Source organism: Ceratotherium simum, chromosome 22 (assembly GCF_057802395.1).
Source record: "Ceratotherium simum simum isolate JZ-2026a chromosome 22, ASM5780239v1, whole genome shotgun sequence".
Taxonomy (NCBI): domain Eukaryota; kingdom Metazoa; phylum Chordata; class Mammalia; order Perissodactyla; family Rhinocerotidae; genus Ceratotherium; species Ceratotherium simum.
In genome coordinates this window covers 6,718,574-6,738,925 of record NC_141921.1, presented here as the reverse complement: position 1 = coordinate 6,738,925, position 20,352 = coordinate 6,718,574, and the positions used below count along the sequence as shown (strand labels likewise).

The 20,352-nt window shown below is 36.0% G+C and overlaps 1 protein-coding gene across 12 annotated transcripts in view; it reads right to left on the bottom strand.

Moving 5' to 3' along the window:
* The window catches only part of TUT4 (terminal uridylyl transferase 4), a 133,985-nt gene that overhangs the window by 31,085 nt on the left and 82,548 nt on the right, over positions 1–20,352 (bottom strand). For 11 of the 12 annotated variants that reach the window (XM_087445935.1, XM_087445930.1, XM_087445926.1 and 8 more), the window contains exons 10-20: positions 19,620–19,739; positions 19,225–19,437; positions 15,728–15,902; positions 13,239–13,939; positions 11,079–11,229; positions 7,379–7,465; positions 5,417–5,520; positions 2,653–2,710; positions 2,455–2,558; positions 2,068–2,157; positions 76–189 (exon numbers count right to left, since the gene is read on the bottom strand). In XM_087445935.1, coding sequence (XP_087302061.1) covers positions 76–189; positions 2,068–2,157; positions 2,455–2,558; positions 2,653–2,710; positions 5,417–5,520; positions 7,379–7,465; positions 11,079–11,229; positions 13,239–13,939; positions 15,728–15,902; positions 19,225–19,437; positions 19,620–19,739 — 1,917 coding nt within the window. The remainder of the gene's footprint in view (positions 1–75; positions 190–2,067; positions 2,158–2,454; positions 2,559–2,652; positions 2,711–5,416; positions 5,521–7,378; positions 7,466–11,078; positions 11,230–13,238; positions 13,940–15,727; positions 15,903–19,224; positions 19,438–19,619; positions 19,740–20,352) is intronic. The other variant, XM_087445932.1, reaches the window with a different exon arrangement.

Genomic DNA, 20,352 nt, shown 5'->3' with positions numbered 1-20,352 from the left:
AACTGAGCAAGATCTACTGTGTTCAGATCAACTGTTTTCACAAGAAACTCCTAAACAGTTGTCTTAAACACTTACCTCTTGTAGAACTGGGATAACAGGTGGTTTTCGCTGCTGCAGAAAGTACAGCACCATAAGGATATAAGCATATGAAGACAAACTTCCCCTGGAAGCATCTCCAATGTCACATCGCTAAAGAAACACAATATAATGACTAAAAATAAAATTTTAAAATCTTATCCATGCAGAAGTATTGGCTACTTTGAGACACCATTTAACTCATCAAACTGGCAAATATCCGAAAGTTCAATAACAAACTGTTATAGAGGGTGTGGGTAAACAGGCACTCATATATCACAGATGAGAGTATAAATTAGCATAAACTCTATGAAGAATAATTTGGCAATATTAAAATAACAAAAGCACATTTCCCCTAACCTAGCAATTTTTTTTGTGTGTGTGTGAGGAAGATCAGCCCTGAGCTAACTCCATGCTAATCCTCCTCTTTTTGCTGAGGAAGACCGGCTCTGAGCTAACATCTATTGCCAATCCTCCTCCTTTTTTCCCCCAAAGCCCGTAGATAGTTGTATGTCATAGTTGCACATCTCCTAGCTGATGTATGTGGGACGCGGCCTCAGCATGGCCGGAGAAGCAGTGCATCAGTGTGCACCCGGGATCCGAACCCGGCCACCAGTAGCGGAGCGCACGCACTTAACTGCTAAGCCACGGGGCCGGCCCAAACCTAGCAATTCTATTCTAAGAATTTATCTTGCAAATATGCCAAAAAATATGTGAAATGACTAAATAAAAAGTTTTTTATTGTAGCATTGTTTTAATAGCAAAAAATCAGAAACACTTAAGGCTCATCAGTAAAGCAGAGGTTTAAAAAACTGATGACTACCCACACAGTGGTACAGTATGTAGTTATTAAAAACAAACAATGTTTTCAGTGTGTTTATACTTGTAACAAAAAGGAGGTAGGAAATTCATGTATTTGCTTATACTGGTATAATATATTTCTGGAAGGATACAGAGGAACGTGGTTGCCTCTAGCAAGAAGAACTGGTTGGCTGAGAGACAGGTATGAAAGGGAGATTTTTCACCATAAACCCCTTTAGACCTTTTGAATTCTGAATCACATGAATATGTTGGCTACTCCAAAAAAATTTTTTAATTAAAAAAAAAAAGAAAACCTAAAAGAATCCTCAGAGACTTCCCTTAAGTAAGGCTTTAGCTAATGAAGGGAGAGGAATGATTTCTCTGACATGACTACTTGGTTTCATGACCAAAAGGGAGTACAGAACTATCATGTTGGAGTTATTTTGTGAGGTGAATCTAGAAAAGCAGCTGGATCAAATATGATTTGGAGTATGTGGCTGGATATCTTTCTTTTCTAAGATGACCTTTGTCTACAAAGACATCTATAGGAATATCTAAACAAATACGTCTTTCTGTTGGAAGAATGGGCTTTAATAAATGAAAATGTGACCAAATCACTCCCCTACTAAAACCCTTCCACCAACACATTCACAAAATTAACTATTTATTGAGAAATTACGATAAAGCACGCACTACACTGAACTAGGGATACAGAGGTCTCCACCGTTATGGAGTTTACACACTTAGCAAAAAAACAGAAAAACAGAATTCAGTATTACAAGTGTTATAATAGGAGAAACATAACATTTTATTGCTATTGTTTTGTTTTCTTGGCCAGAAAAACTTATCACTAAACCCAAATACCAGATTTCCTAACCCAGAGATTCTTAACTAGGATAGTATGCCAACTCCCAAGCCTGAGGTTGAAAATCATTACTGCATTGAGAAATTTTACTATTGAGATATTTACTAGTGTGTTGCACATGGGAATAGAGCACACACAGGAAAAAACTAAGAATCACCCTACTCTAATAGGTATAAATTTAAACCATTTAATATTGAGTGTTTCTTTTTAAATGCTCAGGTAAACAAAACTGAGAAAATATTTTTCACAAGTCTGACATCACTATGTTTCACTTTAACTATCAAGAGTACTAGAACAAAGTAGATCATTAACTTTTTCATCAATACCTTAGCAAACACTTTCATGGTATATCCCAAGTACTGCACTCTAGGATCAATAGCTGCATAAGTAGCTAGCATTCTTGTGTTATGTTGAGCCTGAAAAATAATTACATATTTGAAAGCATTTCAAATTTATTAAAATTAAATTTACAAATCAGATAAAAAGATATAACACTCCAAATGAATATAAATATAAAACTTAAAATACCTGTAAATGAGTCAAACAAAAACTAATCTTCAATCTGAAGGAAATATCAAGATGATTGATAAAATATTTTTCCTTATACTGCTCACATTTGAAAGTTTTAAACATAAAAGTATAGTCAACGATCTGTAAACTTTTAAAATGACAAGTGTAAACATACCTGGCTCTACACAGAAAGAGAAACTTACCAATGTATTATATAAACTGATATCGCCTTCTAAACCACTTCGTCTGTGTTCAAATTTTACTATAGGCACTTTGGCAGTAGTTATAGGCAAAATATTTCTTAAACCTGATTTAAAAAAAAAACTTCACTAGGTTAAATAATTTTCATAAAACTAAAAAATATTTTCTGTTGTTTTAAAGTTGTAATTTAAAATTCATACCTGGATGTCTCTTAAGAATTTTTGCCAAATTTTCAATTATTTCCTTACAATTTAATTTCTAAAAAACAAAAGAAATAAATAATAAATTCAAGTGTATCTGACTTGATTTGGTCTTGTGCAAATTCTACTTTAATCTAAGCATTTAATACTAGCATTTAAACTTTCCAACCATAAGCTCTATACAACCTTGCTACTCAAAGTATGTGGTCCATAGACCTGCAGTATCAGCATCCTCTGGAAACTTGATAGAAATGCAGAATCTCAGGCCCCACCCTCGTCTACTGAATCTGTATTTTAACAAGATCCCCAGGTAATTTACATCCACATTAAAGTTTGAGAAGCACCAAGACAGGAGAATAATGTTTTCAAATACATGAATAAACAACCAGAGATGGGTTTGGTGAAGGCAAAATAGTACAGTGATTAAGAACATAGGCTCTCAATTTATACAATCCTGGATTCAAATCTTGAATTTGAATTGAATTGAAATCTTGAATAAGTATTGACTAGCTGTGTGACTTTGACCAGATTCTTAACCCCTCTGAGCCTCATACTACTATTCTATAAAATCAAGATAACCATAAACTCCTGCCCTATTGAGTAGTTGGAAGGATTACATGAGACATGTATGTAAAATATTCAGCAGCACTCTTGGCACAAAATAAGCACTTCAAGTCTGTGAGCTATTTATTATTATTATGTTGATGAGGAAAAGAAAAATAATCCTATTATTACCAGCACCTACTTCTTCAAGGAAATTCTCTGCAAATTTAAATGTGTTGGTTTTTTAAAAACTAGAGACAGCAAAGTTGATATTATGATGACAACCATAATACAATGAACAGGGAAGATAATGGTATTATACAGATTAAACTGAAGGGTATATACATCAAGGCCCACACTTACTACTAACACCACTTTTGCAAATCCCCAACATGCTCTTTTTAGCTACAGGAGAGCAGTAGCCATTGCAGCTTAACCTGGGGATTTCAAGGGAATCTTTGTTACTAATTAACACATAATAAAATAAAAGATGTTATTTTTCTCTGTATTAGGCAAGGGTACAACTTATGCTAAATTATAAGTTTCAATTATGGCTCACCTGGAAGAGAATAATTTATTTTTTTTCACTGTTTCAAGTTTCCACTGTGAATGGCACAGATAATATACAAACCCTTAATGATTAGAGGTCTGATTACTGAATTTTAGATAGAAGGTATCTAAAATCCTAACCTTCTCCCTGGGTAAAAACCATTTCCTATTCCCTCAATTCTTGCTCTTCAAAATGGAGAGAAGCAGCCTCTTTCCAGGTAGATGGCACTGAGTATAGTTAGTTAAGGAGAACTAAAATATTTACAAATTTTAAGTTTCTTTATAGAACAAGAAGACATTAATTAATGCCAGAAGCAATTTCTTAGGGCCAGAAATAAGGATCTACCAGACATCACTGCCATCTTCACTATGGTCCCAATAATCTAAAAACCACCTTTTGAAAAAACTATTTCAGAAACGCATAGGTACACTATCCTGTCGAATTCTTTTATAATACAAAAGAGGCTATGCTGACACCACTACCGATGCCAGAAGCTTGGCCTCACCCCAATCTTGCAAGCAGTCCCCGATTTTAAAACCAACAGCTCTGCTGGTAAAAGAATGAGCAACTACAGGAATCCCCTCCTTTTCTAGTTGCTGCTAGGAAGGCCTGGGACACTTCTTCCCTGTCCAATCAATCCCTTTCTTTACTGGAGCTTGGACAATCTCATTCCCACTGTTGAGGCCTGATACACAAAGAAAGAAAGCATAAGTACCCACTCGCACTGCTGAGACTGCTCTGGGGGAAGGTCTGCTCCTGGCATCTCACGGTGGAATTCAGAAAGCTTTCAATTTCAGATACTGGTTAGGTTCTACAGTACTATTAGTACTATATTTTAGCTACATTATGGGTTAAATAAATTACAGAGAAGCAGTGAGATACAATGGAAAGAGCATGAACTCTGGAGTCAGACAGACCTGGGTACGAATCCCGGCTCCAACATTTACTAGCTGTGTGAACTTGGGCAAGTCAGTTTATCTCTCAAAGCCTCAGTTTCCTCATCTGTAAAATGGGGGAAATTATCTACCTCGAAGGTGGTTGTAAGAGTGAAATGAAATAATGTATGTAAAAGTGTATATTGGGGACTCAATAAGTTAGTTCCCCTCCCCACCCAAAATGAGTTTCTAAAAGCTATCCTAGAAGACATCATTTATAATATTGCTTCTACAGAAAACATGTGTTCTGAGTGCCCCAAAATTATAATTAATTTGTAGAACACAATTCATTTATAAATTAGATGTCCATCTTTATTTCCTATCTTTAATGATACAAAGACATCATCTAACGGAAGAGATATGAAAAGACAGAGCAAGTGAGATCAGTGTTCATTACCAAACTGAAGCACCAGCTTCTCAATGGTTCTAATGAAAAAAATTCCAACTCTATAGTATATTAACTTTTTCCAAAAATTCATTACAAAGCAATTGTGACTTTCAGTGACATGGTTTTTGCACCATAAAATTAGTGAAACAGTAAATTTACTTATTTAAATACTTAAATGTCTTCTAAAATGGTAATGCTAATGCTTTTACATTTCAAATACTGCTATTGCTAATATATTTATACAAAGAATAACATTATATATTTTCATCAATATTACATACAAAATTAAAAATAGATTCATCACTGGAAGAAAAACTTCCACATTCCCTTCCAAACACTAACTCTTACCTCTGCATTTTCGTGGCCTTCGAGGGTCATACAAATATCCAAATCACTATCACGAAATCCAAATCCATTCTTAGAAGAGCCAAATAAGCACAACCTTGCCTTTTCTAAGCAAAGGAAAACAAAATTCAAGAGTTGTACAATTAGCAGGAAAGACGATACTTCTATTACCCACTAATGGCCTAATACAACATGATCTTATCCACTTCTAGGGCTTAAATTACTACCATTGGTAGATATACTGAGAAATTCCAAAACACTCATCTAAAGCCCAGATCTTTTGCACAAGTTCCCACATCCATGTATTTAACTGCTTTTTCCATTTTTCCACAGACATCATAAATTCAACAAGTCAAAACTAAACTATCAACTTTACCTCAAACCCACTATTATTCCTGTAAGCCCTATTCTCAGCAAATAGTATCATCTACTCACTTGCCCAAGTCAGAAATACACATGTGGTTCTTAACACTTCTCTCTCAACTTCCACTTCCAAACAATCAAGTCATTTCATTTCTTCCAACTAAACTATCTCATAAATTCATGTACTTTTATTCATTCTCAACATCACTACCAATAGTTAAGATCAATATTTAGAGATTTATCTCTTGAAAATAAATTAGTTTTTTCAGGGCACAATTCAAACAGTTTTATAAATATCACCTTACTACACAGAATTAATTCTCCTCCAAAAGTGAGTGATTAATCCATTTGATATAAATTATGATAGGGCTATCCCTTCACACTTAATGTCATTCAATAACAGGTGCCACTTGAAACAAGCTGTGGCTTAACAGGACTGGATTTTCCTTCCTATTAATTCTTGCAGACTACCCATTTAGATAACAAATTCTATATTTTCAAAACTTAATCCTCCAGTTCAGTTCTGATGCTCTACTTGAAATGTCAATAACAACTGAGACATAAAAGAAGCTGTGTTCACAAGCAAACAAAAATGTGCATAAGTTTAATAAAACAGGGACTTAGATTTGGTCAATACTTTATACACTAGCAAATATAACAAAAAATGGAATCTTATAGCACATAACAGATCATCTTTTAAAAGTACAAATTCATTCTGATTATAAATCAACTCTTTACTCTTTTCTAAAATATTTGGCCACAGAACTCTTGATTCTTCACCCCCATACCCCAAACCCACTCCTGCTAGGTTGAAACTATCCTTGACTCCTTTCTTTTTCTCACATCTAACATGGACTGCAACAGCAAATCCTATTGGCTCTACATTCAAAATATATCCTAAATCTGACCACTTCTCATTTACTCTACCAAATGACTATTATGTCTCATCTAAACCTATGCAACAGCCTCCTGAATGCTCTGCTTGCTTCTATTCTTATGGACCTATACTCTATTCTGTCAGATCACGTCACTTAAGTGTTAAAAGCCTCCAGAAGGTTCTCATTAAACACTCAAAATTCAAAATCCTTGTACCAATCCTAATGATCCAGTCTCTAGACTACCTCTCTGACCTCATCTTTCTATTACAGTCTACCTCACACACTCCACTCCAGCCACAACGACTTCCTTAGCCTTCAAACATGCCAAACATAATCCAGTCTTGGGGTGCTTGCTACTCTTTCTCTCTAGAATGTTCTCTCTTTGGATATTTATAGAACTTGCTCCCTCATAGTATTCATGGCTCTGCTCAAATGTCACCTTATCAGAGAGAACTATCATAACACCCCATCACTATCCTCTTAACTCCTACACTTTAATAGCACTTATTATTTCCTGATATTACATTATATACTTGTTAGTTGACTGTCTCCTCTTCTTAATATAAGCTTTATGAGAGGTTTCACCTCTTTTACTAGCACTGTATCTTCAGCACCTAGAGTAGTACCTACCACTAACATTCAATAAATACTTTTTCAATAAATGAATGAAACAGACCAGGTGACTATAATAACAAAAGCAATCAATTTTTAACATATGACATACCATCATATTCTTTTTGAATAAACTTTTCCAAGCCAATTAAAATTTGTTCCCTGTTGTGTTGTTCAGAGAAAGGTGGTGATAACTCATCTAAGTTAAAAAAAGAAAAAGGAAAAAGAAAGTAAGAAAAATGGAATCTGAAAATGTCTTCAATATTTTACCTAAAAACTTTACTTAACATTTTTTCATTATTTGTTGACTTCTCTGACTTTAAAATCATAAAACTTACTGGGGAAGGAAGGGCCAGAAGGAGACCAGAAAAATAATTTTTATAAATTTATGTACATTTCACATGATCATTTTCCCTATGAAATATCTATAAAATATATTTACTTCTACAAATTATTTAATAGTTTTCCTCCCATATACTCTCTCCTATATACTCTCTCCCATATACTCTCTTTCCCATATACATGCTTGTTGTTCCCTCCTGTTAAGACTATACTCATATTGTTATGCTAGGCATGTGACCCATTCAAATCTACCAGTTTCCCCAAATGCCTAGTCAAGATGCATATCTCCCCTATAAGCTGCTTTGCCCAACCACAGACTTCAATGACCTCTCCTTAACTGTATTTCCTTAGTTCTCCAAACTGCTTGCCAGTTTAGTTTATACTGTCCTTTTAGTTTTCTAGGTATTTCATTTATATTCGTCTTCTTTTTCCAAATAAGGCCATACATTCCTTAAGAACAGTCTTTTATTTTATTTTTTTCTATCTCCTCCTCTAGACTCATCCCCAAGAGTTAATACAGTAATGGGAACACAGCAGTAATTTACTGTAATGAATTAAAATAGTATTCAGAGGCCAGCCCACTAGCGTAGTAGTTAAGAGCGCGTGCTCCGCTTTGGCAGCCCAGGGTTCTAGGGTTCAGATCTGGGGCGCACACCGATGTACCGCTTGTCAAGCCATGCTGTGGCAGCATCCCATATAAAGTAGAGGAAGATAGGCACGGATGTTAGCCCAGGGTCAATCTTCCTCGGCAAAAAGAGGAGGATTGGCATTGGATGTTAGCTCAGGGCTAATCTGCCTCACAAAAAAACAAAATAAGGGGCCGGCCCAGTGGCACAAGCAGTTAAGTGCACGCGCTATGCTGCGGTGGCCCGGGATTCACCGGTTCGGATCCGGGCACACACTGATGCACTGCTTGGCAGGCCATGCTGTGGCGGTGTCCCATATAAAGTGGAGGAAGATAGGCACAGATGTTAGCCCAGGGCCAGTCTTCCTCAGCAAAAAAAGTGGAGGATTGGCAGATGTTAGCACAGGGCTGATCACCTCACAAAAAAAAAAAAAAAAAAACCCATAAAATAAAATAACATTCAGCTTTTGAAAAACAAATGTAGCATCAGTGGTTGCAAGTTGAATAGCTGAAATACAGGTGGCTTACTTTTTTAGTGTGGTAAAACTATTCTGTATGATACTATAATGGTAATACATGACACAAGGCACTTATCAAAACCCACTGAACTTCCCAGCACAAAGAGTGAACTTTACGGTATGCAAATTTTAAAAAATCATCTAGGAGGTCGAGGAATCTCAGGATGGAATGTAGACTATAACAAAAGAATCTAATTGTGTTATAAATGTGTAAGACAACTTCACTCAAGAAAGTAGGAGAAAAGGTACTAACCTAAGTAACTCTGAAAATGAGTGAAGTCCACAAGAGTAAGAGCAAAAGGAAATGGACATAAGCACTGTAACTGATAAAGTTGTTTCCCAAAGGGGTACAAGATAATAACAGTTCTGATAATGCTATAATAACAGTTCTGATAATGCACGTGTACTTAAGTGGAACAATTAAATAAATGGCTAGCAAATGGTGGGAGCCAGGTTTCTCACTGTTGGAGTGGGAAATTTACAGATAAGCAGGAAAAAGAGGCTAGAATGAGCCATGTGGTAATGTATTAGAGTTGGAGATATCAGTATAAAATCATGTTCAGCTTAATATAGATAAGATGGTCACATATAGAAATATTTATAGATATGTGTATATACATGGGTTACTATACGCACATAAATTTTCTTACTCAGAGAAAGCCTAGAAGCAACAGCACTCAGTAATAACAAGCACTATAGCATCCAGATCTTGGTTTCTAATACTATTCTGCAATAAAAGGAACCAGGGCTCTTTGGAGAAATGTCTAATTCTAGGTCTGGGGCAGGAAATATATATGATGAGGTTGAGCATCTTATAGTGCCAGAAAGTAAGGAAGTGCCAAAAAACAAACAAAAAAACCTACACACACACTGATGGGGATATATCAAAGGGACACAACTGAAAGAGCTCCCAATAGCCAAACCTGGAACAATCTGAGCAACAACATAAAATAGTATTGGATTATAACCCAAAGTATAAAATATTCATGAGTCCATACTGAGATAAATAAATGACTGAATAAATAAAAGCAAATGTAGTGAATTATATCTTAAAAAAGCTGCTAAAAAAAAATGTGCCATGATCTAGCCATTCAACTACTAGGTATTTACCCAAGAGAAATGAAAGCGTATGTCCATATCCAGACTCATACTACATGAACGTGCAGAGATTTATTTGTAATAATCAAAATTCAGAAGCAAGCCAAATATTCATCAACAGGTGACTGGTAAACAAACTGTGGTACATCTTTACAATGGAACACAACTCAGCAATAAAAAGGAATGAATCATTGATACATACCACAACATGGATGAATCTCAAAATAATTATGCTAAATGAAAGCAGCTGGACCCCAAAATAAAAAGAATACATTCTATGTGATTCCATTTATATAGAACTCTAGAAAATGCAAACTAATATACAGTGACAACAAGCAGATAAGTGGTTGCCTGGCATGAGGTGGGGATAGGGAAGGAATGTTAAATGTTATGACATCAGGAATTTTCTGTTACCTGGGACACAGCAAGTGCTGAGTGAGAGTTTATCCCTGTATACCATAAATGTTTGTTGAATAAAGCTATGTAAGGCTTTCCCCAAAATACCCTTATAGCCTTATCTCTCTCTATTGCTTTTCTTATACTTTACCAAATCTAAGGTAAATATTCTCCCAAACTAATTATACATCCTATGCTTTTATGCATAATTTCCTATATCCAAAACTGCAGTTCAAAGTCCATCTCAAATACCACATTATTAACTCCAATTCCTCTGATCCACCCCAGTCAAAATTGTGTTTGTACTGCCTTTTGTTTACCACTACTATAAGCATGTAACATATTCTGCTTCCAATTATGGCAATCTTACATGTTTTATACATCCATCTAGAGCAGCACTATGCAAGAGCATTGCAAGGATAGAAATGTTCTCTACCTAGACTGTCCAGTGCAGTAACCACTAGCCACATGTAGCTACGTAGTACTTGAAATATGGATAGTATAACTGAGGAACTTAGTTTTTAATTTTATTTAATTTTAATTAATTTTTATTTAAATAGCCACATATGGCCAGTGGCTACCCTATCAGACAGCACAGATCCAGAGTCTAAGCTCCTTAAAAGCAACACATATGAACTCTGTATTCCCCTTGGCATTTACCACAGTGCCCTGCATATAGTCGGCATTTAGTAAATATCTGTGGTTGGGTCTCTAGACTATTCAAAAACCTCTACCAAAACAAAATATAAGCAAACTGTTTTTAAATAAGAAAATAAATATTCAAAATCTAAGAAATAATCTAGTCTCAACAGTTCTAGTAATAAAAGACTTACCAAAACATCTTTTACATACTAAATCAAGTATTTCCCGAAATCGATTTGTCATTGGTGGTAGAGGTTTTAGATCAATTTTCCTGAAATCCTCTGGGCAATCATTTTTTGAATGGCCATCCTTTTTGCAGATGCTGCATACTATCGTTGGCGGCTACACAAAGGTAAAAAAATAATCTAATAATCTAATAAACTAGTGAGGGACTTCATCATTACTTAGAAAGTGGGTCCAAAAAGACTCTTTTATGTAACTCAGTTCTGATAACCTATGCTCTCAGGAGGTAAAAAAAACAAAAAAGCATGTTAATGAAATGCAGAGTTAAATGTAAAAAACATATTTTGAGCTAACCAACTTTCTTTTCCACTAAAATATTGTCAAAGATTAGATTTACCTGAAGATGTAAGATACAAGAAATACCAGGAGATCGAAAATGTATGGGTTAATTCAGTTTGATCAATTCCCAAAATGAAAGATATGTATTACATATTAATCTACTAAGAAGATCTTTAACAAAGTAGATTATAAAGAAATTTCAAGTGGTACCTTTCACTTCAATCTAAACATTGTCTATCTTCTGAATCAATCAATTACAGAACCCTTGCTTGGCTAGTTGGTTCAATTTATTACATTAGCATGGTACTCAAGAAACCAAACTGCAGGGCTGAGCTCTAAAAAATAAATTAGCTTCACACAAGGAACTTAATTTCAAATCCTGTACCACCTTTTAAATGTATTCCAATAGACTACCAGACAAGTAGCTAAAACAGTAAAAACTTATCCCAATTAGTTAGACAAAACACATATGGTTAAGGAACAGCATTACTCTTTTCTTTACTGTAATATGCCTAGATCCTGGAGTCAGCTTCTTCCTCCAGGGTTAGCCTGAACATTTACCTAGCCATGAACTCTGATGCAAATTATATACCGAAACCTCTATTTGTGAGAACGCTGTGCTGTGGGCTAATTAACATTACCATAGGAATTTCTATCAGCTTTTCAAAGCTTTAAAAAAAAATGGCATATTTATCATAAAATTTTAGAAATTTGTTACAGTTAACTAGAAAAAATTTAAATTGGAGAAATAGTTAACCTAAGGTAAGTTTCCAGGAGAAAAACAGTATGAAGTATAAGAAATGTAAACTGCAGTTATATAATTAAGAGGCTTTTCTAAAAATCTGCCATTGATTTCACCCTTTCAATAGTCCATATGTCCTAAATACTGCAACCTAAACGAAATGCACCAGGTGTAGCCTTACAAAAAATGAAGAAATACAGTTTAGTAATTAAGTTAAAAATTTTAAAGCTTGTCAATAAATAATTATTGATAAAACAATAAAACTGGATGACTTTCCAGGTTTTTAAAAAAATATTCTACTTGGTTTACACATGATCTATATAATCATTTTTTCATCCTGGACACTGATAATATTTCATTTATGTACACTGACTGCACTTGAAGCAATGTGACGCAGCTAAAACTTTCTTTTATTACCAAAGTAGTAATTGCTTATTTTCTGTTCACTGGGGTATTTTACTTTCTATTATTTATTGAGTTAAAGTTCAGACTATCCTGCTTTAAAAGTAGAAATGTTAAGACTCCTATAATTTATAAGGGATATGCCAAAATCCAAAGAGAAGCTCAGTGGCAGAGACAGAGTGTGGATTCTTCATTTTTTTGGTTCCTGATCTTAGTTTTCATTCAACTACCTTTAGTAACTTTATACTCTTAATCATGGCCCCCCACCTCCAGCCAAAAAACTCTAAAAGAGAATACTTTAGAGTTTACAAACCCTATATTCTCCTCTGTGGAAGAAAAAAGTAATCATACGTATAAAAAATAAGCAAAATTTAAAATATATGCTGCCTTTGCCAAACTGCTTTTCATAAAATATCTGATGAATCCTTTCATATACGAGAAAGTAAAGCAAACCAACTAGCAATACAGTAGTGATGAAATCTTTTAGAGTTTTACATACATTCTTTAAAGGCAACCATAAGCAAAAACGCAAAAAGTAAAAAACATATATACACCAAAATATCATTCCAAAACAACAGTCTACCATCACAGAATCTATTTTTACATTTTTGAATCTAAAAACTATAAATACAGAATCATACAACCACCACAAAATCGTACAGATTGTTTACAAACTGTATCCTACCTTGCCAGAGGTTAAAATAAACTTATCAAACACATAATATAATTCCTGGGTGGGGTGGTTATCATCATCATTAAGGTCAGAAGCATCTTCTGTAGTTTTGCAGTTGCAAGAGGTAGCAGATATGTTGGTGCTCACAATCTGATGTGAACTGTCTATTTCTAAATTTGACCTGCAGTCTGTACCAGCAGATTCATCTGGGTCAGGGGATTTATAATCAATGCAATTACACTGGCTGAACTCCTTTTTTAAACAAGTTTCTGAAGGCACTACATCATCTTGTTTCTTAATTGATTTTGGCTCCAATTCACTGCCTTCATTAGTAGAAAGAGATGAAGATTCCTGTCCATGTTCAGCCAAATCTAGTTCATTTACCAACAAACTGTCATCTTTAGTAATACATCTCTGTGATGTACATTCCGTTTCATCATATTTATCAGGTTGACCTCTTTCTGTATTTATTTTTTCTGTGCTTTCCCCAAGTAGAATGCAACAATTGGATGCCATGTTATCAGACTTCACTGGTTTCTTATTGCTTATTTTCCCCTTCTCTTTTTTCATGGAGTCCACTGTAGATTTATTTCCACCCTTCCTCTGAGGACAGGCAAAATACCGATAAGCTGCCCTGAATCTCTCCACAACATATTCATAAACAAGCTGGCTGTTTAAGCTCCGTGCAACATTCCTCTTGACTGAAAATGGATCTAGTAAAAAAGAAAATGGTCAGTTGCTAAGTATCTACTAACAAACTACATTTCCAAGCTTACACAAACAGATCTTCACTGAACGGTGCCACCCAAAAGACAATACACATTTTCTCCACTACAGAAGATCATTAAGTAAAAGGATTTACAGGCCAGGTTTCAGATTGTTATGGTTGGGGCATCTGTTACTTCTTGCTGTTAGCTAAATCCATAGGCTTTACAAAGCTTTTCCTAGCCTCTTTCCCCTTTCTAGAAGAAAAAGAAAAAAAAAAAGAGGAGAAGAGGAGTTATGATGGCTACAGGCTTCAGAGCTCATTTATTTACTATACGTAAGAGAGTGCAAGATGCGAGTCCATGTTTGAGTGTGTGAGAATGTCTGTGGGTCCAACTCACAGTACAGAAGGCCAGCAGAGGACTAAGGGAACAGAAGAATGTGTAGTCTAAACAGACTAAAATGATGGACAGAAATTCAATTTCCTATCTATAAAAAGTGAGTGGAATACTGTGGAATTTAAATTTTTGATGAAGAATTTAGAAGCCATTCTATTAATTTCTGTATCTCTAAAGATCTTAATGCTGGGTCGGCCCCGTGGCTTAGTGGTTAAGTGCGCGCGCTCCGCTACTGGCGGCCGGGGTTCGGATCCCGGGTGCGCACCAACGCACTGCTTCTCCGGCCATGCTGAGGCCGCGTCCCACATACAGCAACCAGAAGGATGTGCAGCTATGACATACAGCTATCTACTGGGGCTTTGGGGGAAAAATAAATAAATAAAAATTTAAAAAAAAAGATCTTAATGTTTTTGAGATTTGGTGTGAAATCTTGTTTGTCAACATCAATTGTTCTTTATTCTTTTTTTTTTTTTTTTAGCTTAAACACATTTAACAGATGAGGTACTTTATTTTTTTTATTTTTATTTTTTAAAGATTTTATTTATTTTTTTCCCCCCCAAAGCCCCAGTAGATAGTTTTATGTCATAGCTGTACATCCTTCTAGTTGCTGTATGTGGGACGCGGCCTCAGCATGGCCGGAGAAGCGGTGCGTCGGTGCACACCCAGGATCCGAACCCAGGCCGCCAGCAGTGGAGCGCGCACTCTTAACCGCTAAGCCACAGGGCCGGCCCCAGATGAGGTACTTTAGAAGACAACGAGGGGCTGGCCCGGTGGCGAAGCAGTTAAGTTCGCGCGCTCTGCTTCAGCAGCCCGGGGTTCATGGGTTCAGATAACGGGCGCAGACGGATGCACCACTTGTCAAGCCATGCTGTGGGGTCCCGTATAAAGTAGAGGAAGATGGGCGCAGGTGTTAGCCCAGGGCCAGTCTTCCTCAGCAAAAAGAGGAGGACTGGCAACGGGTGTTAGCTAAGGGCTAATCTCCCTCACAAAAAAAAAAAAAAAGAAAACGACAACAATAATGAAAAACTGGATTTTAAAATTATACTTTAAGATAATTTTATGACACAAATTTATTCAAAAAGATCTTATAGTATTCATATAACTATTCTTTTTTTATATTTTTGAAATTTTTCATAATTAAAAATAAAAATAAAGGCATGTAAATAAGCTAATAACCCTAACCAATATAATATCTATAGATTGGAAACCGTTAAGTATTAATCCTATAAAAATATAATAAACTTGATAAAGACTTGATCTAAAGTATATAATGACAACCTAGTGGCATATACAGTGCTACAAACCAAAGGGATAAAATTTATAACACTGTATTAGAAACAGACGATGAGTGACACACAAAAAAGTATTCTCCAAATGAAATATAATGTATCATCTCACCTTCAATGGCTATTCGCCTTTTAGGCCAGTTTTTGTTTTCTCTTGTTAAAATATCTTGTATCCGTACACATATGACATATTCCTCCAAAGCAAAATCCAGTGTGTAAAATTTTAGCAGCTCTAACCATAACTGTCCCAGGGACACCTGATTTGGTGTTTCCAATGTTAAAGGAGACTGGAAAAGAAAAAATACTTTTCATTTAAGCTGCACAAAACTATACAATCATTTAATTTTCTATTTAAAAAGACCTTAGAGATCACCTTTTCAAAAACTGAGGCATAAAGGAGTAATTTGCCAAAAAGCAGTTTGTGGCACAGCTGGGAACAGACTCCCAGTTTACTGACTCCTAGAATTCTGTGTTCTTTCCACTAAACCAGTGATTCTCAACCTTGGCTGCACATTAGAATCACACTGGGAACATTAAAATACACAAAGATCTGAGTTCCACACCACTCCCACCTCCCATGCCCTTCCCAATATTCTGATTTAATTGACCTGGGCTATGGCCAGGGCATTGGGATTTTTAAAGCTCCCTAAGTGATTTTCTTGTGTAGGCAAGATTGCAAACCACTGCATGACAATCACGACAGCTCCTCATTGCAGTAATTACTCTTAAAATCTAAGTTAATGCCCTGGGCTTTCAAAAGCTAATTCCTTCATTCAGAAAACATTTATTTAGAATCTCTATGCCCCTGGCAATGTGCTAGGAATATAAAAAAATAATAAGCTCACACTTATATATAATGCTCACCATGCATCATTCACTCTTCTAAGTGCTGCACCTATAATAACTATTAATTCTAAAAATTCTATGAAGTAGATACTATAGGCAAGGATTTGACTCAGGACCACCTGGCTACTGGGTCCATGTTGCTAATCACTCTACCATACTGCCACTCAAATAAGGTGAGGTCCTACTTCATAGACTATTAGGAAAGGAAGAAAAAATTTAACAATTACAATAAAGGCTACATGCTAATCTGGGCCTCTAAATCAGGGAGGTCTTAACAGAAGAGGTAATACCTGAATTCTAAAGGAATTAGCTACATGAAAACTGGCTAAAAGTGACCACTAAGGAGCATAGAGGCATGAAACAGTTATTCACTCATTCAATTCTACAACTATTCATTGGTGCCTTCTAAGTGCCAGGCACTTGGGATATATCTGTGGGAAAAAACCAAAGATCTTTGCCTTAGTGGAGCTTACTTTCTAGGGGAAGAAGACAATAAACAACAAACTTAATAAGTAAATTACATAGTAAGTTAGAAGAAGCAAAGTGCTGTGGAAATAAGAAAAAGTTGAGTAAGTTTAGTAAAGGGGATGAGAATATGGGAGCAGGAGAAGGTTTCGGTGTTATACAGAGTAGTCAGGATAGGACTTACTGAGAAGACAGGATTTGAAGAAGAGTTCTAGGAATAAGGAACAGAGAGAGCAAAGTCACTAAGGTAGGAATGTGATTAACTTCAAAAAGAAAACTAAGAAAGCTAGTGTGGTAGAGAGAAGAGGAAAACAAAGAGCTAGCCGGTAAGAATTCATTGGCTTTTATTCTACATTAAATGAGGAGCAACTGAAGCGTTTTTGAGTGTGGGGAGGCGGAATGGCATGATCTGACTTAAGTTTTGGAAGAACCATTCTGATTGTTGCGTGAGAAGAGACTATAAGGAGCAAGGGTAGATGCAGGAAAACTTATGAGGCTATAGTAGTAATCCAGGCCAGAGATGATGGTGGCTAAGACCAGGATAGTAACAGTGGAAGTGGTGAGAGGTGGTCAAATTCTCTACATATTTTAAGGTAGAGATGACAGGATTTTCTGACAGACTTCGTATGGGGTATGAAAGAGAGAAGTAAAGGATGACTCCAAGGTTTTTGACTGAGCAACTGAAAGGATGGAGTGCCATCAAATGAGATGGGAAAATTGCATGTGGAGCAAGGGGAAGACCAGGAGTTCAGTTGTAAATATGTTAAGTTTAAGACATCTATTAGACATCTACGTAGAGGCATTAAACAGGCAGTTGGAGATACAATTATAGAGTTCAGGAGAGAGGTGTGGCTGAAGACTTAAATTTGAGAGTCATTATCATACAGACGGTACTTAAAATCAATGGGATTGGATGAGATCACCAAGAGAGTACGGATACAGAAAAAAAAGGAGATAAAGGACTGAGCCCTGGAGCACTCCAACTTTAAGAGACTGGAGAGGAAAAGAGGAACCAGCAGGAGAGACTGAGAAGGAATAATCAGCTAGGGGTGTGGTATCCTAAAAGTTAAGAAATTTATCAGAGAAGGAAATAATCAACTGGCAAATATTGTTGATAAGCCAAAAAAGATAAAAATTGAGACATGACCATTGGATTTAGCAATGTGGAGGATATCAATATTGATGATACAAGTTTTGGCAGATTGATAGAGGTCAAAGTCTGATTAGAGTGAGTTAAGAACAAACAGAAATTGGCAATAGTGAATATAAACAATTCTTTCAAGAAGTTTCACTGCAAAAAGGAACATAGGAATAGCTGGGAGGGGAAGTGGTGTCAAGATTTTTCTTTAAAATAAGAGAAATAAAAGCATGTTTGATTCAGTAGAGAATGAAAAATTAGTAACTTAAGAGGGAAAGAGAAGCCATGCTAGAGCAATGTTCTAGAACAGACAAGAAGGGATGGGACTGAATAAACAAGTGGAGAAAATGACTTTCGATAGCAACATGGGAAGTTCCTTTATAAAAGCAAGTAGCAAGGCAGAGTATGTGAGTGCAGATAGTGGTAGATGGTGGTGGGAGTACACAGAAATTCTCTTTTGATTGCTTCAGTTTTCTCAGTGAAGTAAGAAGCAAGATCATTAGCTGAGAGAATTGGTGGTTTGAGAAGAAGGTAGAAGGTAGTCTAGGAAAAGTGAGAGAGCTGAATGGACTATGAATATATGTTCAGGGAACCACATATAATTCAGTGTGGCTAGAGCAATGACTTCAGTACTTGTCACATTTCTGTAATACATGTTTGTCTACTTCAGAAGACTACACGCTTCTGGAAGACACAACTGATGGACATTCATCTTTAGTTCTCTAGCACTGAAGATAATGCCCAGCACATACCAGATCCTTAATAAATGAATGTTGAATAATTAAATAAGCAAGTAACCCCCTAAAGGAGCACAGGGCCTTTATTTTTCTACCAGTTTGGCAACATAACTCCCACATGCTAAAGTTTTGGTCAGCCCAACTCCTGAGGGAAATTTTCCTTGTCTAAATGAAAAAGATACAAAGAATTACCTTGACATGATTCAAACAATACAAGTCTTCCAAAATGAGGTATAAATTCATTAGAGAATCTCAGTACTGAAAAACTAAACCAGATCAACCCCTCACTTCACAGATGAGGAAAATGAGGCCAAGAGGCTTACTCAAGGTCAGTCAGTCAATCTATTAATAAAATAGCTTCAATCGAAGGCGTCACAAATTCTACAGATAGAAAAGCCAAAAACGAAAACAAAAAAAGCTTACTTTGCCATGTTTTTCCTTCATGGCATTACTTTGGTTGTCAGTTTCTGTCTTCTTGGTATCATCTTTTGGTTGGTCTGCCTTAGCTTTGTTTTCCTCAGCAATTGAGGTTTTCTCAGTTGCACTACTTGAATTATATTCCCACTTCGCAAACTTCTCTTCTACTATGCCCTTCAGCTGAAAGTCATCCATTCTTTTTGGGTCAAAGCCTTCAATCTATATAAAAAGGCATTCCAAATTGGTAGTGGAAAAATTATTAAAAAAAAAAAAAAGAAAAGAAAAGAAAAAGATGTACAAATAGACAGACCAGAATTGCAGCTTAAAATGTTTGAACAGAGCACTTTGCAAGAGCAAACTACATATATACATGCACACATACATCAAAAACTCATGCTTACCCAATTTCCAAGTAAGCAAGGAAGAAGAGGGGGTTTTCTTTGTTGTAGAAAAAACATCACCATTAAAGCAAAACAGTAAGAAGGGATTCCGCCATCAGTTTGGGAGTCAATATAGCACAACTGCAAAATGAAGAGGAAAAAAAGTACCACCATTTAGTTTTCTTTAATTTTCTCTATTCCCCTCACAATAAAAGGAACTTGTTTCTTCCTACTATAGTCATTGTAAAAAAGTTCAAATAATGAAAAATATACGGAATGATCTGAAATCTGACCACCCTGAAATAATTATTAACATATTAGTGACCATCTTTCCATTCATTTCTCTATTGCATATAAAGACACATATATATCTTAGTTAAATGGAGTCATATCATATATAGTGCTTTTACTGTGGACACCTTTTTAAAATATTACTATCTTGGGGCCAGCCCAGCGGCATAGTGGTTAAGTCTGCATGCTCCGCCTCAGCGGCCCCAGGTTCTCAGGTTCGAATCCTGGGTGTGGACCTACACACTGCTCATCAAGCCATGCTGTGGTGGCATCCCACATACAAAATAGAAGAAGATCAGCACAGATGTTAGCTCAGGGACAATCTCCATCACATACACAAAATATATTATTTTCTTTTTTTTTTTGTTTTTGTGAGGAAGATCGGCCCTGAGCTAACATCTGCCAATCCTTCTCTTTTTGCTGAGGAAAGCTGGCCCTGGGCTAACATCCATGCCCATCTTCC